At 39.9% G+C, this 26325-nt stretch overlaps 1 protein-coding gene across 10 annotated transcripts in view; it reads left to right on the forward strand.

The window, feature by feature from the left end:
• The window catches only part of FARP1 (FERM, ARH/RhoGEF and pleckstrin domain protein 1), a 205626-nt gene that overhangs the window by 23664 nt on the left and 155637 nt on the right, over positions 1-26325 (forward strand). For 8 of the 10 annotated variants that reach the window (XR_010428419.1, XM_064646056.1, XM_064646063.1 and 5 more), the window contains exon 2: positions 18239-18434. Coding sequence is in view for 9 of the 10 variants with exons in the window: in XM_064646056.1 (XP_064502126.1) it covers positions 18264-18434 (171 nt within the window). In the remaining variant the exon portion in view is untranslated. Of the gene's footprint in view, positions 1-129; positions 227-16479; positions 16503-18238; positions 18435-26325 lie in introns of those variants that run through there. The other 2 variants (XM_064646057.1, XM_064646058.1) reach the window with 2 other exon arrangements.

Consider the following 26325-nt stretch of genomic DNA (forward strand, 5'->3'; position numbering starts at 1 on the left):
CTTCTGATGTGTACCGGCTAAACTATGTTTAGTTTAGCTTTGGGTTGTGTAGTTGAATTTTCCTCCCCCTTGCCTTCAACAGAGGTGTTGACTGTTTCTGTTAGCAGGAGTCCCAGATGGTTTTAGATCTCTCTTCCCAGACAGGAAGGGCATGGATTGGAATCACACCGATGCCTTGGATTTCCTGCATTGCTTCCTGTTGAATTGATGCACCAAAAGCTGAGGGGTGAGATACTGTGTTACTATATTTGGTGTGTAACTCCTGTGACTCGTGTTGTGCCTATTTATGTTGGCAAGCAAGTAAATAGCCCCACAGTGGCCTTATCAACTCGTATCATTTAGTGACAGGTTTTGGAGCAAAGGGAAAGTGTTCTGGGTTGAATTGCAAAGGGGAAAAAATCCTGTGTGGTGTGTTAGTAGATTGTTTGGCAAACAAGGTGTTGGTTCTGCCTATCCTCTTTTCATCGCTAAGGCTTTGACTGCCCAAGAGAAGCTGTGGTAAGTTTATTTGTTTGTATGTGTTGCTACTGATACCAAGCCTTTTCTTTCTTCCTGCTGCTGCTTTTGTGGTCAGGGTGCCCTAACCTTTCTCTGTAGGGACCGAATGGAGAAGGACTGATGTGATGTCAGGGTGCAAATGTGTTAGTGAGTGGCTGCAGTGTATTGCTGTTTCCTTCACTTCTTGATTTATTTACTGGTTGTACATGCTTTCAAACTTTCTCATGTTTCTGAACTGATCAGAGTTATGGCTTCTTTTTCCATATACCATATTGGACAAAATTTGTATATTTAGGAATGAGGTGGTACAGGATAGCTAGGACTGTGGATAGGACCACTTAAGGTAGAACTGCTATTCAGAAGAGACTAAACCTTTTAAAGTCTTTTCTCTTGCTTGCATGCTGTGCTGCATTGCATTTGGTAGCTGCAACCTGTGCCTATGCTTTCCTGCTCCTCTGTGTGATACTCTGCAGTATTTATGTGCCCGACTGGCAGCTGGAGAACAAGAAAAGAGCAACCCCCAAGTACAGATGAGGGAAATGTGCCTTCTCAGCCTTCCACAGAGGCAGGGACCTGCCTCTGCCTGTTCATTGCCAGTACAGGGTACAGTATTTGGGGCTGGGGCACGGGCAGGTTGGGCTAGTTGTTAGGTTCTTGTTCTGAAGAACCTTTCTTGTTCCTCTTGGAGTGGAGGTGAGTGTGCCATCCTTTTCAGAGGATGCACACTGGGATTTTCATAAAATACAGAGTTCCTGGCTCTAAGGGAGTTTTTTCACATTTGGTGATTTTTTTGCAGTTTCCCAAACCAAACTGAAGCTGAATGAGTTTCTAGAAGCCTCCAACGATGAGAGAGTGACTACCATCTGTGTTTGGTTGTGTGCTCCCTGGAGAGAAGTGCAGACTGCTTCATTCAGGCCAGCCCAAATTACAGGGCCAGGCCATATAAGCGACCTTATGAAAATATAATCCTCTCTGATGCTAGAGAGGAACATTTTCCATATCTGGCAGATGTTTAGATATTCTTTAAATGGACCTTCTTTCTGCTGTAGTGGTTTCAACCCCTGGAAATATCATATGCATGAATTTACATAAAATAAATCAACCTGCATAATATTACATCAATGCACAGTAGATGATCATCTCTTTCTCCTCCCATCTATCCAACAGTTGTGTCATTTTACATACTGTGCACCAGTATGCTCCACATGGGAAAGCTTATGTGTGTGCCCTCTCCTGAAATGTGCTGAGATTTGCACAAGTGCTCACCTCCTTCATTTAAAGATGAAGAGAATGTTGTGTGTTTCTGTATGTCTATTTGGGGGTGACAGATGGCTAGAATCAGAGATAGGAGGTGTGTGTGTATATATACATACATACATACATATATATAAATATTTATATATGGAAGAGCTCTTAGGTTGCTGGTGGATCTACAGGATTAGAGGAGTTGGGGGGGAATGCAATGCCAAAAACATCAAATCATATATATACTGTTTGTTTTGTCTGGATAACGAGGTGTTATTTGAAGGCAGATGCTTCACTTGTAGACCTTTAGGAATTAAAATATTCATATTCAGGAGTTATTAAAATTAAGGATACTGTTTTCTGGACTCTGCCAGTGTTACTTGCTTTCTTTAAAGTTAACATGAGAAGTCAACACATCTTAACATTTGAAATATTATTATAGGTTAGATGCTGTTTAAAGAACGTGATTAATATTGCAAACAGAAGTCCATAGTGAAAAGTTGCAATTCTCCATTTTGTGACTTATGACACAGTCTTAAATTATTTGGTTGTGTTTTTCCCGTGTAACAATCTTTGTCTCGTTTGTTGGGTATGGTAGTTCTTCTCCTGCAGGACTCCTGTTGGGTATGGTAGTTCTTCTCCTGTCTATTATGCTGTCTGTGAGAAAGCTCTCATTCCTTGCCTTTTGCAGATGTTGAAAGAGAAGGGTGGCTCAAGAGGGCTGATGGCCTCTTGCTTTTAGGGAACTGGATTCAGTTCTTGATGGAGTTCCCTGCATTGCTAGGAGGGATTTAAAAGCCAGAGAATGGTTAATAAACTTGATAAACTTGAGATCTAAGACCCTGAGATTAGCTCAGTTGGTTAGAGCATGGTGCTAATAACACCAAGGTTGTGGGTTTGACCCCTGTATGGACCATTCACTTAAGAGTTAGACCTGATAATCCTTGTGGTCCCTTCCAAGTCAGAACAAGTCTGTGATTCTGTGAGCTAATTTTCAGAAAGCCTTATGCTTCTGGAGGTAGCCTGTAATCACGTGTGAGGCATGTTGTGGGATATGAAATACTTGAAGGATGGTTAGACCCTAAGAGTCTCACTTTGGGAGTACAGAATCAGTGGGTTTGCACTCTGGTTGACCTAGATTAATAAACAGATTTAGACTCCAAACTCCTAGTAGAGGCAATATCTACGTGTTTTGAGGACCTGGGTTTTCTGTCTGCAAATTCTCATATAGGAAGTAAGGATATTGCGATGCCTCCTCCTCTGACAATTGTGAAGTTGGAGTAAGTACTTTTTGACAGAGTAAATCAGACTGCTATACAGAAAGAGCAGAAAGGTAGTTGTTTATTCTGTTTTAACAGTAGAGTTCAAGTAGTTAATAAGCCTTAAGAATAGAACAGGGTGGAAAAAAGAAATCCTGAGTACCTTCTTGTAACTGGCTGTGCTTCCTTCTGCGGTGAAAGAGGTAGAGCAGTCTTGGACGGGTCCAAGGAAGGAATTTGGTAAAGCTTATGGTGTGCAAGAGCAGGAAAGGATAAGTTGTAGTTTGATGACATGCTTAAACACAAACAGTTCCTGATTCTCAACTCTTCCTCTAAGTTGTGTGGTTTTCCCTTATTTAAAGAAAAAAATTCAAATCTGTTCTGTTTGAAAATAAAAGTTGCCATAGCAGTTATACATTTTATACCCTTTAGTGGGGATTTCTGGCTGTGGGGTGAGAGACGAGAGCTGCAGTGGCAGCAGACTGTCATGTTCCTCTGCACAGCTCTCCAGCCTAAGAGAGGGAGAGACTTCTGAGTTGTTGTGTACATGCAGGACAGGGTTGTTGACTTCGGGAAGGAAATCACAGAATCATAGAATATCCTGAATTGGAAGGGACCCACAAATATTGAGCCCAGCTCCTGATGCTGAACAGGACAGCCCCAAGAATCACACCATGTGTCTGAAAGTGTTGTCCAAATGTTTCTTGACCTCTGACAGGCTTGGAATAAATCCTGAGGAATCCATCAGGAATAAAACCTGATGTCATTGTTCATGCTCAAGGAAATAAGCTATTTTCTATCAGATACGACATACTTCCCCCTCACCCGTCTTCCATTTCTTTTGCCCTTCCTGACAATCCTTTTGAATTTTAGGGGCCTGTCTCCAGTTCTTGACTTTTTATTTACTTATCTTTCACCTACAGTTTCTCCTCCCTTCCAGATTCATTGTCAGAGACCAGATACTTTGCCTGTCATGGCCCCCCTTCCCCATCCTTGTCCAGTTTTTCTTTCACATGCAATCGTCTTTTGTCCGTTTTCTTGCCTTGTTTTGTTCACTGCCTTGGGATCCCTGGCTCCCTTCCCTGCCCGCTGTGCTTGCTCTCCCTCTTGTTTTGGGCCCTTGTCCCAGTCTGTTCCTTCATCTCCCTCGGGTCTGGCATTTGTCCGTGCTGCACTCCAGATGCACGCCTTCCGCTTCCTTGCTGCTTGGGTGCTGGCAGCCCCACCATGGCCAGCACAGGAAAGATGGGCTTCCTCCACTCCAGGGCCTGGACCTGCTCCAGAGCCTGGACCTGCTCCAGTTGGGAAGCTATTGAAATGAAAGGAGTCTTGGACTCCTCTGTTCTCAGGCTGGCATGTGCTCTCCCTCTCTGTGGCTAGACATTAGGTTGCCATTGGGAAAGTGTGCAAAGTTTGAGCATGGTCAGCAAGGAAAAACTCCTGGGAGATACTAGTTATGTGCTCTTTAAAGGTCTTTGCCTGCCATGAATATGCTGTGAGCTACCAGTGGATATGGTATAAAGGCTGATTTCCGTGTTCAGCATAATCTAAAGTTACCTGAGACTCAGGAGCCAAGAAAGGAATATGAGGAGTATAGGATGTTCTCCAAGGGAAGAAGAGCAATCTAATACCCAGCCTGCCTGTTTGCCTGGCGCAGAAATGCGCTCTGCCATGCTGCTTTACTGGGAGCCTTGTATTTACTGAGAGGACCCGTTACAATCTTTCAGGCAGCATTCACTTGGGATTATTTAAAATGTATTATTTATGTCCCTCTTTCTGCTTGATCTTTCACTGGCAACTTCTGCCTCTTAATATCTGAATTTTAAAAAAGGATCTGAGTCCTATGCCTCTCTATCTTCCTTAGGTTGTAAAGGCTGTTTTGGAATGTTACTTCCAATGACATTTTGAGGAGATCAGTGCAGACTGGTGTGCCACTTTGGCAGTATTTCTGCTTTCTCTCATGAGCACTGCAAGGAAGAGGACAGAACAAGAGAATTGGTGCTTTCCACTGTCTCATTTAGTAGTAAAAAGTACAGATTCCACAGGTAACTTTCACACTTCCGAGCAGGTGAATAGTCAGTTTGGAGATGTAACAAAAGCCACAGGGATGTAATCTGCATTGAAACAGGTTTGTTGATAGAGGCAAATGGGGTGGTTGAACAGGCAAGCCCTTCTGTAGGTGCAGGTTCTAAAGCTTGCTGTAATAGTGCTGTGCTTTTGAGTGATTTATGTTAGTTTTCATTGTGAAGTTAGTTACAGTGGGGTGGGGCATTTATTCTGCGGACACAGCAGCACCTAATAGAACAATATTAGTCTAAATATGTCTTATGTGAAAACCAACCTTAGTCTGTCTCCATACAATGTATATAATACTTATGTTTTAGCCAGACATAAATAAGGATGTACCTGTGCAACCTGGCAACAGTATATCCGTGCATCTGTCTTCTCTGCACTGAATAAATGCAGTGTTATCAAATATCTAAAGACAGAAAAGCACTTTAGCTTGAAAGATCAGGAGAGAGTGTCCAGACTGTGCTGTTTGGAGCAGGTATAGTCTTTCAGTTGTTCAAGTATCTGCACAAAGAGAAATGAGATAGAAACCTAAGCAAGTTTGAAAATTTTGCTATAATTTTTAAAATAATTTTTGAAGGAAGAGTAGAGATATAATTTTAAAACACTACAGGGATATTATACAATCATGCATCATGACCCATTTTATCTTCACCAGTATGCAAATGAATCTATGAAGTAGTTTTCTAAACAACAGTACATAAAACAATTTTTTTCTTGATGGTATGAGTATTTCTTGCTGGGAACTGTGTCATTACCAAGTGTGGTATTTCCTTGGTCAAGAATGATAAAGGCTTCTGTTTAAAGACTTAATTTAAAAGAACCAAACAACCAAACAAAACAATCATTTTAAATTCAGTTATATGAAACAGTTTTACAAACTTATAAAAAGTCTGTTTTGGGAACAGACATTTAAATATTTAAGGACTTCAGGAGTTTTTTCTGGTTTTGTAGTGGGTCATATACTGAGCATATAACTGTGACCACAAATGCGTTTTTCCTAGTGGAAAACCTATGTAATAATTTTGTGGGAGTTTGATCACAGGCTTTGGACATAGAGTAATCTAGTCAAGGCCATTATGGCTTCAATTTAACATGTTTGGATAGGCGTCTTCCCTGGCTGCATAATTCTGAAGAGTGATGTCATTGTCCTCTGTGGTTTTGAGCCACTGTGCCACAAGGGTACCTACCCTTTTTGTGCAGCACAATGTGTGTGGTGGCAAGCTCTTGAGCTTTTGCTCCCTACTTGTGCAACACACCATCAGTGCAACAAGTTGTAACTAATGGCTCTCAGCAGGAGATGGAGGAGAGAGAGTGAGTGAGGAAGAATGTGAGCTTGGCATGCAGACAGCTGCATTTTGATCTTCTGCTAGGGGCCTGCATGCTCAAGGCATGGAGAAGCTTCTCTGAAGGGTCACTGAATACCTGAATTAGTCTCTGATGCTTAACCGCTTTCTGGAGGAGCTGGCTTGCGTTTAGGCAGTGTGAATACCCCTACTATATACTCATACTTGGTTCAGAGAAATAGCATTTCCCCTGAGCTGTTTCATTTCTCAAAAACAGGATTCTGTCAGATTTTCCCCCAACTGTTGAACAGTAGTGCTAATGTAGTGTGTTATTTATTCTTTTGACATGTTTTTATTTCATGGAAAATGTCTACGTTATGCTTGAAGCTCGGTATGAGTTGCTGGATCCCTTTCAGAATTCTGTTAAATCTGGAAGTAAGTCAGATTACTTTCTTCTACTATAAGCACATTCGGCTTGGCTTTCACATGAGGTGTTGTATGGGTGAATGAGCCCAGAGCACTCCAGCTGGTGCAACAGCTTTATTTATGTGGAGTGATGGCATGAAAGGGTTTTATAAAATGCTTTTAATGGCTTTAGGAGTGATTCGTACTACTATTGAACCACCGAACTGCTTTAAGATTTTACTCACTTTGCTTGTGTTTTCTAGTGACAAACTGTGGGCTCAGGTGATGACCCAATTAATCAGGAAACTGTGCTGACTAGAAACACAAGAAATAGGGGTTTTCTTAGGCTCTCTTTATATGTTCCTAGCATTTACCATGTGGCAATAAAGCTTCAACAGTCTTTCTGTTCATAATGTGAAATAGCTTTTTGCCCACATGATGGTGTTTTTATATCTCAACTTTAAAATGCTTTAGGTCTTCATAAAATGATAACATACACTCTCACTTCTACAACACATTTTATCATCAGTAAAGGATTAGCTGAGTTACTTCAGCATGTGTCTTATGCACTCTTTACTCTTAATATTTTTCCCCTCATAGATTTTTTTTTTTTATATTGGATTTTGTTACTTGTGCCAACATGTTGAGTTTTACTTTTTCATAGGTTTTAGTGACAGAATTGGCAGGTTATGTGAAATGGAAGGGGTGTCAATAAAATCAAATATGTAAGTATATGATAGAACTACGTCACACCTTCTTCCTAAGCATAATTTCTCTTGCAAGCAGTTTTGTCAATAGGTTGAAAAACATCTCAGAAAACAGGTTGGGAGTTTCACAGAAAAGAAGAAATACCTTGTCCCTGGCCTGAGATAAAGCAGAAATTTTGTAGAAAAGGTGTGGCCTGTTCAACCTGGAAAGTAAAGTGTCAGCAAAGTACTTTAAATGGGGAACATTGTGTTGAACTTCATGCAAAGCAAGCGGGCAATATTTAATTCAAATTTTAACTTGTCTAATAACAAATGAAGCATTTGTGTGGAAATATCTCCCTCTGGTCTATTAAGGGATTCATGGCTCCATGAGCTCCCTGTTTTGCTCAGACTGTGCCTTTGGATTTGAAGTGAAAATATAGTTGTTGGGTGAGAGTCACTAATTGAGCAATTGGAGCTAATCATCCCCTTGGTTTAGCAGATGAGACACTAATTTTCTTTCCAGGAATAGCCAGAATTACTTGTTTGTACAGCGTCTTCGAGCTGGCTGATTTAAAACCTGAATTGAAAACTTTAAAACTGGCTGTGTTGGTTTGAATATGACATTGGCATTCCCGATTCAAGTAAGTAATGCTGATCGTGGTATGAAGGGGTAGTGAAGAACAAACAGTGAAGACAACTCTCCAGAGGTTAGGAAATGATCACGACCAGTCCCAAGAGTAACTTGTATGAAGAGGTTTCTGAGAGGCTCCTTTGAGAGACTGAGCATGTGAAGTTTTACTTACTTAATTGATCACTGACATATGTACAATAGTTTTGCTTGCTTGCATGAGATACAAGGAAGAAAGTAAACGTTCCTTGCCTGTGGTAAGTCTCTAATGCAAGGTTGTCCAGAAAACATTACACACAGCAAATCAATATGTTTACTTTTTTAATACCATTGACAGTCATCAAAAGTAATTTTAATGTTGTGGGTTAAAAAAAAATATTTGTAGACTAGACTGGCTTGATTCACAGAACAATCTGTATTTGTTGATAGGGGATGATTTTTTCACAGAGGTAATTGCAAAAGCATACAGAAACCTATTGCTGCACTTGTTGATAGACCTACTGACAGGTGTGTGGTTGAGGAAAAATGATAGCATACATCAGATGTGTGCAGGATGGGACTCCTCTTTGCTGACATCTGGCAGAAGAATTGGAATCTGGGACAGCTACTAGTGCCACAGAATTGCAGACAGTTTTAGGACCTGAATGCAATGAAGATAAATGAGCTCCAGCTGGAAACTCAGTGACCCTAAAGGTAGAAGCAGAAATTAATTAAGGCACTCTGAATGCTGTACAGATAGGTTTGCAAGAGGTGTTTTATGTCCTTTACATTCATAAATGTTCATTATTCTGGATTTCAGGCTACATTATTGGTATACTGAATAGTTAGTTTTTTTAAAGCTTTGTGTTACTGCCTAGGTCCCTAAATTAGACATTGATTTCATGTTCTAGCTAGTTTGATGTTAACAACTAAACATATTGTATTGCTCTACAAACCTGATTACTTAGTCTGTCCATTTGCATAACCATCCCATAGAAACTGGGTTAAGGGATAAAACAATGTTATTTAGAGGTTTTCAGAGTCTGACCAAGATAGGCAACTTTGTGGGCTCTCTTTATTTTCAATACAGGGGGTGAATTTTATTCTTTTATGGGTAATCTCACATAGCTGAGGACATTTCTTATTGCTGCAAATTTTAGGAAGTTTGCAGAATGCTAAAGAATCTGATTCTGAGACTTGCTTTTGCAAGTCTGTCTAATTTTTAGTTGACAGCCATGGTGTTTTCTTGAGCAGGCAGGTTTTTCAAAGTTGATTTTCTGTGTCTTTAGGGACAGGAAAAAAAAAATCTGTATTTAGAAATTAAGCCCAGTTAAGGAGCTTCCCGTCCATCCTCTTTCCCACTAATTGTACTGGGGACTAGACATGATCTATCTTCTTGCTGATCTTCTTGACCATACCTCGCCTAGAGCCTCTTTACTTCTGACTTCCTGAAGCAGCCATCGCTTACAAGGTTGACTTTTTTTTTTTTTTTTGAGCTAGAAGACAGCCCAGTGGTGTGGAAGAACTGGCTTTTTATTGGCTTCCTTCTCTATGTGAATATTGTGAATGAATTGGCCTTTTATAATAATTCTTTCTTTATCTGAATACTGTTGATGTGAGCAGTAAGGACAGACAGGAGTCGGAACACAAATCTCTGAACTACCTTCAGTTGCTAGGCTTCCTTTAGAATCTGAGCAGCCAAGTCTGCAGGGTGCAAGCAGAGAAACAGACTCTGTATCTGCACTACTGCTCTTGAAGCTTGTTCTATTTTTCTATTTAAAACTTTTCACATTTCTTTACTTCCACAAAAATGCTGATCCATTAGCCTAATGAAAAATTTCTGGATTTATGTCAGATTTCTAATTTGTGTTTTTCTTTGTAAGGATCTTTTTATAATATCAAGGGTATGTGAGGTTCTGTGTGGAATAATGTGAAGCATGAATGTTGTGTTAGAGGCAGCTGTTTGTGCGTTTTGGTAGTTCCTTAAGAAAGTCACACTTTAAAGAGAAGCTTTTCTGAGAAATCCTCTTTATTCTCCCACGAGAAACTGCCAAAGACTCCTAAGATTATGGTAACTTCAGAGCTTTCAAAAAACACCCCCCTTCTCTGCTGCGGAGTTCTCCTTTTTACAAGAGAGTATTTGTTTTATATTTGTGAAAAGGGTAAATCGCCTCTAGGTATTCCCTAGAGCTGTCTCCTGCAGTACATAGTGAATCCCATTCAAAAAAGGAATTCTGGTGGTTCTTTGCCTGGAATGAGGTTGAGCCACTCATTCCGTGTAGCATGACTTGAAAAAATGCCACTTATTGCTGCAATATTATGCTGTGTGCATGAGTCTGCTGCCTTTCAGATCAACTTCTACTGCTGCTGCTTCTGATGTGCATGAGCTCTCAGCTGAGCAAGTGCTGGGGATGGTTTCTGAGGGCCATAAAGATGATCAGAGGGCTGGAACACCTCCATGAAGACAGGCTGAGAGAGTTGGGGTTGTTCAGGCTGGAGAAGAGAGGACTTCAGGAAGACCTTCTAGCAGCCTTTCAGTACCTAAAGAGAGGGTTACAAGAGAGCTGGAGAGGGACTTTTTACAAGGATGTTGAGGGATAGAGCAAGGGGTGATGGCTTTAAAGAGGGTGGGTTTAGATTAGGTATTTAGAAGAAGTTCTTTACTGTGAGGGTGGTGAGGTACTGGTGAGGTGTCTGATTGCCCAGGGAAGTTGTTGAATGCCCTATCCCTGGAAGTGTTCAAGGCCAGGTTGGATGGGGCTTTGAGCAACCTCGTCTAATGGAAAGTGTCCCTGGCCACGGCAGGGGGGTTGAAACAAGATCATCTTTAAGGTTTCTTCCAACCCAAGGCATTCTGTAATTCTATGCAATTTCAAAATTGTGGGGTTTTATGAAAGAAATTTCTAAGTTGGACTTTGATCCTTGCAGGTCTCTTCCAGGTCAGGATATTTATATGAATAACTTAATTTTTTTTTATAGTCGTATTTGCTTTGTAGAAGTCTGCCAGGGACTTGTGGTAATTACCAGAATAATGTTTCTCAGTATAAAAACCTGAGCTGTATTGGCTCTCTGTCTGCTACCCATCATTTCAAACTGAATTTGGTTTCAGTCTTCCTGGTCCTTTTCCTTGTTATATTATGAATTTTTATTTTTTTTTTTAATATTGGTTCAAGTAACTTGCTCTCTTATTTAATTTTTATGGTAATTCTGGTATATGAATGAAGATGCAGTGTCACTGACAATTTATGCTGCACGTACAGAATTTTCTGTTACTGAAAGTGTACAAGTCTGCTATGTGCTTTTGTAGAGTTCAACATCTCAGCCTTGGCCATATTGATCACCATAACTGGTCCACTCTGGCCTCAAATCGGGAGGCCTGGAGACACACCGTCTATAACGCAGCTGTCTCCTTTGAGAACACACTCAGGATCACCCTCGAGGAAAAAAGGCAACGCAGAAAGAACCGTGTATTGCAGAATACACCATCTAAGGAATCTTTCTGCTGTGCCTTTTGCAATCGGATATGTCTGTCACGTATTGGCCTCATAAGCCACCAGCGTGCCTGTAGCAAATGTGGATAGAGCCTTCCCAAATCTTCGTTCGCGAAGCCCAGCCATGATGATGATGATTATACCTGCTTTGCTGTTGTCCATGGGGAGGAAAAAAGAAATCAGAAGGATAATGTAAAGGATAAGCACATCATATGAGAAGTGGGCTTGGTTGATAAATTAGCCTTTGCAGTGTGATGGCTGAGTTGCAGGGATGCCCTGCTCTCTCTGCTTTGGATCATTAGTGTCTTGTGCAGTGGTAGGCTGAACCTCAGAGAGAGGGGTGGCATCTTCACTTTCATCGTGAGATTTTCCACAGTTGCTGTCTCTGAGCCCTCCACCTGTGACCTGTGCATATTATCATGTCATTCCTTATACCTTATTTATTACGATTTCTTAAACTTACTCCAGTGTGTCAAGTGTTGTGGTTTTCTGCAAGTATGAAAGTGCTTACAATTGAACATGAGTACTTGACAGGAGTGTTAGAAGCAGTATTTATTATTAGCAGTATTTATTTATTAATTCTCTCCACAGCTGAGGCTTTCCAAAAGTTTTACAAGAAACTGAAAGTTAAAAGCATGTGTGAACACTTTGTGTGAATTGCATCTTTTTCTCCTTGCTGCTTCATGTTCGTTATCCTTTGGAAGATCTGAATTGAATTTGCTCCTTTCTAGCCCTCTGGTGCCTTCCTTGTTCTTATTGATGGCTTATAAGCCGTTGAGTCAGTTTGAGTCATCTCATCTGGTGTTATGGGTTATATTGATTATTTTAATCTCTTTCAAGTATTCCATTGTCATAGGAGCTTGGAGACAATGTTTTGCCAGAATCTGAGAGGCCTTGGCTGCAGCTTTAGCCCTACATCTCATCTCCTCAGTGACTTTACAGGCCACTCACATCATCCCACTGTGCCTCAGGCTTCACTATCTTTAAGAGGAGTGTAGTGAGCAGTGTGCTTCCTTCTGCTTCACGCTGTGAAAATATGTTTTAAGTAAAGCAAAAGAAGTGGAAAAGGCCTAGATACATGGTACCATTCTCACCCTATAATATGCTTCTTCAGGCTTCAAGAGCCTCCTACATCAAATGTCCAATCCTCTTTGCCTGATCTAGAAGAGCAGAGTAGTAAACAGATGAGAGTGGCATCTATTTCAATATGAGCTTTGTTTTCATTTCAAACAGTGGCTTATTGCTTCTGTTTCCCTCAGTATATTGTAATTTTTGTAACCCTTTATTTCTGCCCCCCCGCTCTTCCTACCACCCCCACCTCTCCCCCCCAAGTGCTGTTTATACTCCTAGCTCCCTTTAGTCTAAGTTTGATACTTTTTTCATCCTACCGAAGAAAAATATGTGGAAAATTTGATTGGCCTGAACCTTTCCGATGCTATGAAATGTGGCTGTTTTGGACATGGAGAACTAAGGTGGCTTTATGCTGAACCACATTGTGGCCTTTGTCAAGCTACTGCATAAGTATATACAGACCTTAAAATTTTAATTTAAGCATTTAGTATCTGTATAAAAGGATTGTTAATGTGTGATTAGGACAAAACAACATCTACTAGTCTATCTAATGGCAGTTGTACCTTTTTTTTTGTGCCTTCCAGGTGCTTCAGGTAGAGTTAGGTGAGAAGGCTTGAGTCGGGCCAGTGGTTTGCCAAGCAGCTGGCTGGTCTTAGCTCTTCCTGGCCTTGGGTTTGCCAACCCACTGAGAGCTGATTTGATTTGCTAATCCAGCCAAAACCAAAACACTGAATTGTTTTACAGAATCACAGAATATGCCGAGTTGGAAGGGACACACAAAGATCATCAAGTTCAACCCTTAGCCCTGCACAGGACTGTCCCCAAGTGCCTGAGAGTATCATCCAAATGCTTCTTAAACTCTATCAGGCTTGATGCTGTGATCACTTCTCTGGGGAGCCTGTTTCAGCACCCAACCACTCTCTTGGTGAAGAAACTTTTTCTAATATTGAAACTAAACCTCCTATGACACAGCTTCAGGCCATTCCCTCAGGTCCTGTCACTGGTCACCACAGGAGAGATCAATGTCTGCCTCTCCTCTTCCCCTCATGAGGAAGTTGTAGACTGCAACGAGGTCTCACTTTCTTCTTCTCCAGGCTGAACAGACCAAGTGTCCTCAGCCACTCCTCATGTGCCTTCCGCTCAAGGCCCTTCACCATCTTCATTGCCCTCCTTTGGATGCTCTCTAAGAGCTTGATAACTTTCTTATACTGCAGTGCCCAAAACTGCACACAATATTCAAGGTGAGGCCACACCAGTGCAGAGCAGAGTGGGACAATCCCCTCCCTCAACCGGCTGATGATGCTTTGCCTGATGCCCCCATGACATGGTTAGCCCTCCTGGCTGCCAGGACACTGCTGACTCATATTCAGCTTGCCATTGACCAGGACTCCCAGGTCCCTTTCTGTGGCACTGCTTTCCAACACCTCATTCCTCAGGCTGTACAAACATCCAGGGTTGCCCCATCCCAGGTGCAGAATCCTGCACTTCCCCTTGTTGAAATTCATATGGTTGGTGACTGTCCAGTCCTCTAATTTGTCCAGGTCTCTCTGCAGGGCCTCCCTGCCTTCAAGGGAGTGAACAGCTCTTCTCAGTTTCGTGTCATCTGCAAACTTGCTTAGTATTCCTTCCAGTCCTGTGTCCCAGTCATTTATGAAGGTGTTGAGGAGCACAGGGCCTAAGATGGAACTCTGTGGAACCCCACTAGTGACAGGTCACCAGTCTGATGTTACCCCATTCACTGTAACACTCTGTGCTCCACCCATGACCAACTGCTCACCCACCACATGATGTGTTTATCCAGCTGTGTGCTGGACACTTTGTCCAGAAGGATCCTGTGAGACAGTATGGAAAGCTTTACTGAAATCCCAAAAGATTACATCAGCTGGCTTCCCTTGATCAACTAGGTGGGTTACCTTGTTATAAAAGGAAATCAGGTTTGATAAGCAGGAGTTTCCTCTCATGAAGTCATGCTGCCTGTGACCAATGACTGCATTGTCTTTCAATACTTCCCAAAATAATCTTCTTCATAACTTTATCAGGCACCGAATTGAGACTGACAGACCTGTAGTTTCCAGGGTCCTCTTTCTTGCCCATCTTGAAAATCAGGATATTTTGGGCTAGAGAGGTGCATTGGCTCAGTCTAAGGAGGTTGAGAGTTGGTGCACAGCATCAGGCAGGACTGCATGGGTGGGAGCTGGGAAGGAGCAGAAGGGGCCACGTCTCCCCCATGGGCAGCTTTGGTGTCTCAGATAACTTCTTCGCTTACACAGGTTAGGATGCAGGTCAGCTTTCTGCAGTGGTTTCTCTCCATCTTTGCAGGTGCTACACCACTTCTGAGAAGGGCACTGACATCCAATAGAAACAACAGTTGTGATTTTGGCCCTGGGTTTCACTAGCTGTCAAAAAGAGCAGGAAGAAACTCTTAATTTTCAGGGTTCAGATGAGTCTTTTTGTTTGCCACTCTCTTTGCTCCTGTACTAGTTGTCTACCTGCACATATGTTTTGGTTAGATCCTTGGAATCTGCTGGCTGCTGCCATTTCTTCTTCATTAATACCCTCCCCAATTCATTGTCATCTTTCTACTAGAGTGTCTTTTAATTTCTCTATCCTTTGTCCAAATCTGATCCATCCCTTCATCATGACAGATGTTAGGTATCCTAATCCTGCCAGGTTTGTTCAATATTTACTTGATATTCTTCTGTTGCATTCTGTAACCTTAGTTCACTGTCTTCTAGATCAAAGTGATTTAGAGAAAGGTATGCAGCTTGACTAATGTGCTGCATTATTTTAGAGAGGGTAATTTTTAAGACCTCTTACATAAAGGCATAAGAAAAATATTATGCTGGTGTTATGACAGCAGCTTAGTGAGACTAGTGTCATGCAGAAAAAAAACTTAAATAATGTCCAGTGCAGCATGCGGATGTTTAGACATGCTGATTAAAAAAATGAAAGGTCTGCTTTTAATTTTCTAAGTAGCAGTTGCTTGTGATCAGGGTGGCCAATAGTTCTTAGATCTTTTCTTCCAAAGGGAAGTGTGTGTGTATGACTGAATGGTTATATATATATATATATATAAAGAGTTTCTATATTACTAACTGTTAATAATAATAAAAATCCTCTTAGCTATATAAAGGAGTAGTTTTGCTTATACCTTTCCTCCATTTTTTGGCTCCCAAATTTGAGTCCTTTTTCCATGTTTCACTAAGGTTATCGGCCTGTCTGAATCTGTGTGTGAGCCACTAGATCATCTAGTCAGAAAAGCATTTATAGAAAGATTAAATGTTTGTAATATTTCCTTGCATTGATTTTTGTTTAATGGTATCACTTGAACTGACTGGATTGATTCCTCTGTTTACAATTTAATGGAAAGAACAGGTTTCTTCTTCATCCACTTCATCCACTGACACTTTGGCTGTCAGTACACAGCCAAACACTTTTGTAGTAACACAGCAGTTGTAGAGGTTCTTTCTGCCCTGTCGGTGTGGTCTGGGATACGTGGTGACTTCAGAAGAGCTCTTAAAACAGCTTTTGAATTAATATGAACACGGACCAGAATCTTTGTATGTAGTGGCACTTCCTGACTGGATGCCTGTGTTACCTTTTTAAATGTTCCTGCGTACTCCACACACAGGAAAATCAGATTTATTTGTAAGGGGGCCTGGAATCTTTCTGTGTAGAGCTTGGAATTTTGGAATTTTGGAATTCTGTAATTCCTGCCTCCAACTGCAGCTTTCTTGTTGGCACTGTTTGTCTTATAAAAAGACTTAATTTAATTAATTTTAAATAATAAGATTAATTTAATTGATTCTTTTTACATTTTTAGATTAGAATGCCAATTGAGGAAAAATTTGCCTCTCCAGTAGTGTTTGGCATGGACTTGGGTAGGTTTCACTGGTATCTCTCCAACCTTGGTGGGTAGGCTAGTGCTGAATCATTGCAAAAGCTTGCCTGTGTTTTTTATTTCTTCTTCACTTTGGCTTATTAAGCTAATATTTAGAAGTGTGGGATTCCTTACTTTTAATTCTCTTCCTTTTTAGCTAAGATTTCTTCTAATGGGAGTGCCGTTTTAAAATCTTTTACTCTTTGGTATTTGCTGTGTAAAAAATCTATGGGAACAGATTAGTTGGGACATGGAAGAGTAAATGGTATAGTAAATGGTTTATCTTGTCAAAGACAGGGCTGGTTTTAGTCTATCCTTATGGAGGGATCTGGTATCTTACTACCTGTCACTGTTCTTTACACTATACTGTAGAACTGGTGATGCATTCACTAATACATAGGTTGTTTTGTGCTTCCTATTTTTCCCATATACGCTTCTCAGTAATTGTAACCTCAGAGTTAAAGCCAGGCAGTGTTTAGTGGTACTCTTCTTGTGTCTCTGTTCAGCTGGAAAGTTATATTTCCATTCTTTCCATGTGCTACATGTTTTGGTCATTGATCACCATGTAAGAGTCATGCAGAGTGAAAATGCATTTACCAAGACAGATAAATGAACCGTAGCAGCAGATTTCATCAGAAACCCAGCTAGAGTGTCAAAAAGAGGGTAGGAACATTCAACAAGTAAAACTGTGGTGCTTGAATTAAAAAAGAAGGTTTAAAGTTGTGCTAGGTAATGAAAAATCACACTGAATCTCTGTTGTAGCTTTGTCCCTTTTTAGGATAGAATTAATTATTTAGCAGAAATGCACTGTATAATGTGTTGCAAAAGCAGCATGGAAACAAAAGTAGCAAGCCAGTTCCTCGGATTACTTTCCATGGATATAGAGCAGACATCCACATTCAGTGAGCAGCGCAGGCGAGCTGGTGCAGGTGTAGCCATTCCCTAGAATGGCAAGGAAAGTGTATTGCTTGGTGTTCCCTTCTCACTTACAGGACTCTGTAGATTATCAGATTTCCTATGCTTTTCCCAACCAGTGTTATTCCTTTTGTTTTTTGCTGGCCTTCCCAGTTATGCATCCTCACAGTCCTTGGCTCATCAGTGGGATCGGGCCAGGCTCCGGGCCTAGAGCAGCTCTGGTCCCCAAAGAAAACAAAATATTTGGGCTGTGTAATTGTTGTGATCTTGTACCCCTTTGACTTTCCTGCTTCGGAGGCCCTTAAACAAGGTGGCAGCTGCAAAGGGCCAGAGAAGGCTGGAAGGAAAAAATGCTGATGTAGGCAAGAGAGAATGATGGTCAGCCAGTGGGGAGTTGTCCCACCTGCTCTACTCACCTTCCTACCTTCTCTGGCAGCCCTGGCTGGGGCTGATAAGAGCCTGATTCATAAATACATAAAAATTTACATAATTAACTGAAATCTGTTTTCTGTCATGCTCTATTTCCAATGTGGTTGTGTTTACTTTTCCAGGAGAATAGGAATAATTTCCCATTGTGCATTACTGTAGCTTGTCTATCAGCCCTAACCCCAACAGGTGATTAGCCTGTGTATTTTGAAAAGTAAAAAGTTTGCCTGATTTTCTAGTCTTCATATGAGACATTAAGAAAAAATCATGATGGCTCTTACTTTGTGTTAATGGTCATATGATTTGCCAGCTGTAAGGATATATACCATGATGCTTATGTGCAAAACATCTTATTTATGAGTGATATAGTCTTCTTTGTACTTATTCTTTTATCAGGTATAAGAAACGTGTTTCCCTAAACATGGGTGAAACAGAGCAGAGACCAACAGCAGGATCCCGCTTAGGAGCTCAGGAAAATGCTGGGATCAGTACTTTGGAGCATGGACAGAAACCACCTATGACACCTCCAGGAAAACTTGTCTCCATTAAAATTCAGATGCTGGATGACACACAAGAAACTTTTGACATTCCGGTAAGGATGTGGAGGTTGGGGTGGCTAAAGATTATTCAGGCATTTCTAAAAATGCATGTTCTCAACCCAGTTCTCTTTTTATTTCAACTGTGATTCTTTGGCTAATGAATTCATGTTGTGGAGAAAATGGCTACTATATCAGCATTAAATAGATGATGGTGCAATAGAATAACATTAAACAGGGAAGTCAACTGTAAATTACAGTTATTATTCTGTTTCTGTTTGAACAGCTTCAAAAGAGGTGAAAGTCCTTGGTAGTTTTTTTTTCTTCAAATATTACATTAGTGGTTTCCTCTACTTTCTAAACAGTTGTTGTAATTCCTTGCTGCTGTTTTGCTCTTGATCCAGTAAACCATAGATCTATACAGATATTTTTTGTCTTTTCCTCTGGCAAGTCCTTAAGATAGTAACTTGAAATCATCAAAGTTTTTAGTAATTTATATCACTCTTATATGCACTGAATGTTCTCACACACATTGAGTGCAAGGAAAGAAGAAAAGCAGTCTCATTTAAAGTTTCTCTGTACCCCATTGAAATTAATCCAGGTGTGTTCTTGCCAAGGACACAGAGTTACTACTGCTTTTGTGTGTGTTTGTGATCAGAAAAATCAGTTTGAATTAGTTTTGATACCAAGACCGATTCTGTTTCACAAAATCTGTTAGTAGCCACTAATGATTTTAACATGCCATGCTTACACAATTAACATGTAAGATGGTTGAACACTGTTGCTGTTATGAAAGTGTGGACTGGAATGTATGTTTTTCAAAGTCTTCAGGGTTCGGTGAATAGGAAAATGGAAACCAGAGTTGAAATTTCATCCTTTGTTACTTGCATTTTCTGTAGCTATGGAAATATCCATGCCTTCACTGGCTCAGTTTTCCCTTCTGTAAAATGGGGGATCCCCAGCGAGATACAGAGATCTCACACATATAAGATCTGGAAAAGTGCTATCCCTATATTAAAGATGAAGTAATTCTGATTAGGAAAACTACCATTAGAAAATGGTTTTACCTGTTTATAAGATTTTGTTGGTCTGTTTTGTGTGTGTACATGCACATGATTTTTGGTCTGCTCTCTGTTGCTGTTTGTGATCCAACTACAACTGTGTGTTCAGTCTCGGATTTTATTTTGGTTGAAAGTAAGTTCTCTGGACAGGTTATGTGTAAACCTAAGTGCCATCCAATGAAATGCTCGTGTATGTAGAAACTTGTTATGCTTTTGTGCCTTTCAGAATGCCTATCAAATATTCATAGCGAAGAGTAAAATTAGCAGTCTTTAGGTAATCATTACTGTTTAAAAGTGTACTAGTTAAAATTATTAAATGCTAATAAAAGTTTTGGTGCTTTTTTATGTGGAACAAATATTCTTATTGTGACAGAGACAACTGTTATTTCCGGTTTCCCCCTGCCCCCCGTCCTACAGATGCTACTTCACCATACTTTGAAAATTGAAAATGATGTGCAAACACTTAGCATGAGCCATGTTGGTATCAGGTTGCTTTCAATAAATTGCTTAGAAGAAAATAGAAAGTAATGTGTGGATTCAGTGCACTTATGTAACACCAGCTTTGCTCCTGGGAGTTTAAGAAAACAGTATTTTTTTTGATCTTTAATATTAGAAGACATCGACACTTCATTTGTTTTTAAACTTTAGCAACACCTGAAAGACTTGGGGATTTAAACAACTCTGTGTTTGGATCACTTCAATATGATTATTTTCAGAGGCTTTTATTTCATCACTATCACTACTCAAGGAAAGCCCCATTGATTTGAAACTCAACTCTTGTGGTGAAATTTGCAGGATGTCCAGGTTATAAAATCTGTTACAGCAGATTCCTAAACCCTTTTGTCTTTAAGCTACGCAAATGGAAGAACACACATAGTTTTCAGTTAATTTTTAGTCCCATCTCACAAAGCTGAGTAAGTTTTAATACATCTGTTTATTCATGTTGGAAAACCTATTTTTAAGCTTAATGTTTTTAGCCAGATTGGTGTGGTATACACAGAAAAGGAAAGTGATACCATTTCAACAAAATATTTCAGGAGCAGCAAGTGTGGCTGTGGGCAGAGGATGTTAAACATATGTGCCTAAGCACATCTGTGGGCTTGCTTTTCAGCGGTGAATTAAGGACTTTGCGTGGTTGAAGGTCTGAACTACACTTTCCAAAACTTGAGCTGCTACGATTATGAAGATAACTTTCCAAATATGATAAAAGTATAAACTGAGAAGGATTTGTGTTTCCTACAGTTTCAGAAATTTTGCTGCACAAACCGTTCTCTGCTAGCAAATGAGCCAAACTTTGGGTGCTTTTATCGCTGCCTGTAGTGTGTCATGTAGGATGGTATGAAGTTTAATTGATGCCAGTTTGATTTGCTCACAAAGTCTGCATAAAAATAGAAACAGATACTGGTGCTACTTCTTCTTGAGTTTAAGGGAAGTAGTGAAGCACTTGAGACTGTCCATCTGTCTAGTCCTACTTCTGTGCTACTTGATGCTACTCTTGTTATACCTTTACCACCACCACCCCATTAACTATAAGATCTTGTATGTGTGGTATTTTATTGGGTTTGTTATTGTTTTGTTTGAATGTTGTCATGGTTTGGGGGTTTTATCGTGTGATAGTTTATTTTTTCTTGTTTCTTGCATTTTGTTTTGTTTGGTTTGTTGGTTTTTTTTAAATTGTCTTTCAGGAAACAAGATTCAATATCCTTGCACTTGAGCAATCTCTTTTCTCACGTAGTATGCAGATGACTTGCTATTATTAGTGCAAAATCCTTCAGATTCCTGTGTGTGTTCTGTATATAACAAAACAGGAGGAAAACATAACCTACTCCCACTACCTGCTAATGCTGCTGCCCTTTGTGCTGTTTAAAAGTGAAGTAACTCTAGTGTCATCTGAGTTTCTAAAGGAAAATGAATTCTTCTGGGCTTAGTGCTCTGATGCCATATAATCATATCATGTTGGACTTGCTGTATTAGCTCCTCACAAGCAAAAAAAACCAAAGAAACAAAAAAAAGAGAGATCCACATGCCTTCATTTGGGCCCATAAATCTTATTTTTTTGCTAGGAAAAACCCCACAAAGTATATGGAGAGAGTTTGTATGGGAGGCTTCAAAAACTGAAGCCACAATGGAAGGCCTTCTTATCAATCTTTGCAAATGCAGTATTGTAAAAGGAAGAGTGCGTAAGAAAAATCTTTTATGCTGCATGTTGTTAACAAAAAATATTTCATTGCAGAATTTACCAACATTCCTATATTCCAAAAAGCTAATGAAAACTTGAATAGATAATCCTGGATCTTTTACATACATTCAGTTAGCTTGTTGTGTACAGATGTTTGGAGGAGGAAAGGGAAAGGCAGGCAATGCTATTTTGAAAACAAAAAATAAGATTACATGACTTCTACTTTGTATTTCCTGCCTTTAACATAAAAGGAAAATATAAAATTCTTCAGTTATCTCTTTGAGCACATTTTTACCTCTTCAGTTATGAGAAAATAAATTATGTAGAATATCCTTTCCCCCTTGAAGTTATTCAGCATTTTATGACTGATTTTCTGTACCTTTGTTTTGAGTCTGTCACGAACTCTCAGACAAGAGCTGGCTTCAGCTGCAGTTGTAGGTGATTAGTGCCTGAAAATCAGGCCATGAGTTGAGAGTTCATGATCATTCAGCACTCGCAGCTGTTGGTCATGATGTTAGCTTTGTGGAAGGGGTTGCATGCAAGTGTGGAATAGATTTCTGCCTCTTGTGTTTTGTTTCCAATTTCCACTTTGGCTGTATTCACTAAAAAATTAGTTAGATATGCTAACTGAAGACTGCAGAGGTCCAAAATACAGCATTCAGTTTCAGCTAGAGTTTGGCTGAGCTATGACTACTTGATAGAATGAGCAAATGCGTTTCCTTTCTGCTACGTAAGAAGACAACAGCTTTAGCTAAAATGACTAATGCGAAGGAGGAAGAATATTTTTCGCCTTGTGTACACATAATGATTCCATAAAGCTGTAGTAAAACTTATGGATTTTCATATGTTTGCTTTAATATGATCTTCTCTGTAGATTCAAAGCAGTTGAAGTAAAAATGAAATAGTTTTTAAAGAGCAGTAAAAATAGCAGATGGTTGCATCTACTGGAGGTCCTTCTGGGAAAGAACACCCAATCATGTTCAGTGTCTATGCCATTTATATCTTATTTACTTTTATAGTTGTTTTGGGGCCAGAAGGAATCTGTTTTAAAACTACTCCTAAACGTGAAGAGTCAGTGTTATTCCTTTCTAGGTAGTGCTGAAGACATGACTGATTTTCTTGTTAGACTGCTGGGACGATCTGGTGACTCAGACCAGGTTTAACCCTAATATAATGCTTGTCACTGATCATATCCTACTCTCTGGGTGAGTGAAGCTGATGTGACTGGAATGATACTACTGATGCTAAATAAAGGGTCAGAGCTGTTCCTTTCCTCTTACCATCAAAGGTGAGATCAAAGTATGTCACAGGAGGTGAGGATTCTTCTTCTGGTTGGGATCTGATTTCTTTAATTAAAACCAAACCAAAGTCCTCTTTATTGTGTCTGGATGAAAATAGTTGCTTCCTTCTTGTGGCTGTCTTTTGGAAAGACCAAAACATACTTGCCTGTCAGATTACTCAAGTTTATTAAACATCTGTTTTTCGTATTGTCAACTTCCTTTCCCTCTGAATGTATTCAAGCCTTTTGAAATATGCAGGGTTGGAAAATGTCATTTGCTTTGGGGGATTAACACCAGGTTTCTTAAGCAATAGGAATCTCTTAATAGAAAACAGGGTGAAGGTGTAATCTTTAGTAAATGTCATTTGTAAACATTTCATTTCAATCTGTTTTTCTCTCAGAAGAGAAAGGCTTCGTCTTCTTTAAGTTACTCAAGAATAAAGAGAATAAAGACCAAATGGTCTTGATCTACAACTATATATCTGTCACTGGAGTTTGGATGTAGTACCTCGGCAGGGAATTTCTGTCCCTCAATTTCCAAATTTTTCAGAGAGAAGGACTTCGTAATCCTGCTCTGTTTCTTAAGACTAATGTTCTGGATGGGTTTTTTTGTTGTTTGTTTGGGAGGTTTTTTTGTTTGTTTGTTTGGCTGGTTTTGTTTGTTCATGCAGCCATATAATGGTGGCTCATATTCCCTTCGCAGGGAAAATGCCTGCAAACTCCAGGCCAGTTTAAGTGTGCCAGGAAAAGCTTAATATTAGAACGTCACAATACTTAATAACAAAGATTACATGTGCTTTGTTATAAATTTCCACAAGTGCTGTGTTACTTTATTACATTCAAAATTTCAGCCACAGTTTTATAAATGTTTAAATTATTTTCTATAACATTTATGGGCCATGATAATTGCTTTGTCCTAGGTATTTACCCTACTCCTCCATAAGCAATTACAACTAGTGAATAAAACAATTTAATGAAAAGAGCACGAGACAGTAAGGCAATGCAGAAACTTGAAACAGTGTTTTGTGCTTTCTCAGCCAGCTTCAGCTTCAGTTCAATATGAATTGCATTTTTTTTCCAGCTTAGGAAGTGAACAGCAGGTCAAATGTCAGTTATTCATCAGTCTGAGACTTTCTTTTCTTCCCGTGCCTGAAATTATTTGGCCATTGTTGTCAGACTATTTCCGGTGAATATAAAGCATTTAAATATCCACTAATTGCCACGCCAACTCTGCTCGATCTTCTGAAATTACAAGAAAAGCATTTTTTTCTGTAACTCTGAAACACATCACTTGCATTTTTCTCAGCAGAAGATTATAGCTGAAGTAGATACCTGGTAAACTGTGATTTTTGTTGACAAATTATTAGAATGTCTTTGTTGAAAGAGTATTTTAGTATTTTATGTTAATAACTTGTGTGCTTTTCAAAACAAGAGAGAGAATAATTCACAAGAAAACTTCTGTAACCTGAGGTAGTGGACTGTTAAAACTGTTGATTTCTTTGTTAACATTCTTTAGAATGAATAGAATAAGAAGGAATATAATTTTAAGTGCCAACAGATCTAGTCCATTTTCTCACTGGATTGATGTGTTTGAAGATAACTGGGAAATGAATGTAATTTTCTTGAATGGATTAATGTAAGTTATAGTCAGAGAAGGCTTCTCAAATAATGCCTTTACACCTCTCTTGGTTCAGCTGACTCACCAAGTCATGCACCAATGTGTGAGCTGGCACAGGAAGGGGAGCTGTGGATGAAGAGGCCATGTGTGAGCATTTCTGAACTCTACTGCACTGACTGAAGGGGTCATTGAAATCAGGCTGTTAATTTTGGTAATTGTTTCTATGCCTGCAGGTTGGTTTGCACAGTACTGGTGAATCTGTGAGGGAGTATGGGCTCCCTCTCAGCTATGGGGTGTTTTCCTTGGCCGCCTGTTTGGAGGTGACAGATGTCCAAGGAACAGTGGGAGGTGTTTGCCATCTCTCCTCTTCGAAGCGTACATATATGGGTGGTAGTGGCAGAAGTGGAGGCTGATTCCTCTAGCTCTACGTTTTCCTATTCCAGGGGTGATGGGAGGGATGTTCTACCTCTGGTCTGAGGCGGGAGGAGAGCCGAACTGCCTGTTGTGTGCATCCTTCCTTCCCCTTGAAACTGAGGTTCATCTCTTCTATTTTTGAAGATTTTCAAAACTGGAGGTCAGAGCTTCAGCTAATAATTTTCATCCATAGCTGGGTGAAAGCATGGTACATTGAACACGCTATTCATCATGCCTGTCTCAAAGGTATATTTTAGGATGAGATGAATTGCTCTCTGTAGGTGCTTCTATATTCCTATATGTTGCTATTCTCTGTCCCAGGTTTAACATAGAATCATGTAGGTTGGAAAAGGCCTTTTAAGATCATTGAGTCCAACCACATTTATGTAACATTTAACTATATAGCAGTATCATGCAATTAAAAAAAAATCAAAGGACAAATGCTGTGATACCTTAGTTGTACATCCAGTATAGAAGTGGATGACCCATACCTGAAACAGACCAGCTAGGCATAAAGATAAGGAATGTCCTTATCATCTCCATCCATTCAAATGGTTATCATAATCTATAAAATGAAGATTCAGCAGCTGGACAGGGTTAGGTGCATGGCTGATAATGGGAGAGGAAATGTCTCTTCTTATTTCTGACAGTTCCTGATACGGGAATGCTCCTTTCCCTGAGTGCCTCCCCATATTACTTACCTTTGGGAGGAGTGTAAAAGTTGCAAAATAAAGTGTGCTGTGAAGGAAGAGTGCATCAGTGCTGTGCAGCAGTGGTGCACATGCATGGCATGATTTACTTAAGCACATTCTTCGTTAGCACAAGATGGTCAAGCTCAAGTTACTTTCCTTAAGCCCTTTATGCAAAACAGTTGTCTGTGCTTCTGAATATATGTTCTGGAGGGGCATAATAAATGAACTTGGTAAACTTCTGTGAGAAAATAACTGCCTTACTCCACCTCCTGAATTAAAAAAGTGCATGTTGTCCAGAGCTAAAGACATGCAGCATAAGTGTGATGCTTTGCCAAGAGCACAGTCTCATGTTAGACTGCAGGCATTTCAAAGCACACCTGGTTTATAATTCTGCACTGAGCAAAAGATCAGAAAACTTGGGTTCATATGGGCTAGTATGTGATTATGTCACACAGCCATTCAGAGCACTGGATTTCAGTAATTTAAATGTAAAGTAAAAGCATATCTGCCTGTAACTTGTTCTCTCATCTGTTTGAGGGATGAAGGAATCTTTGTTGTGGGATCTCTGTGCTTTCCACCATTATTTTGAACAGAATTGAAAGCTGTCTGTGCAAACGAAGGCTTATGCAGCACAGGATAAAAGAATAGCAAAATGTTATAAATTGTTTCTCTTTCAATTCATTCTCAGTTGATCATGATCATTT

Source organism: Pseudopipra pipra, chromosome 2 (assembly GCF_036250125.1).
Source record: "Pseudopipra pipra isolate bDixPip1 chromosome 2, bDixPip1.hap1, whole genome shotgun sequence".
In the NCBI taxonomy this organism is placed as follows: domain Eukaryota; kingdom Metazoa; phylum Chordata; class Aves; order Passeriformes; family Pipridae; genus Pseudopipra; species Pseudopipra pipra.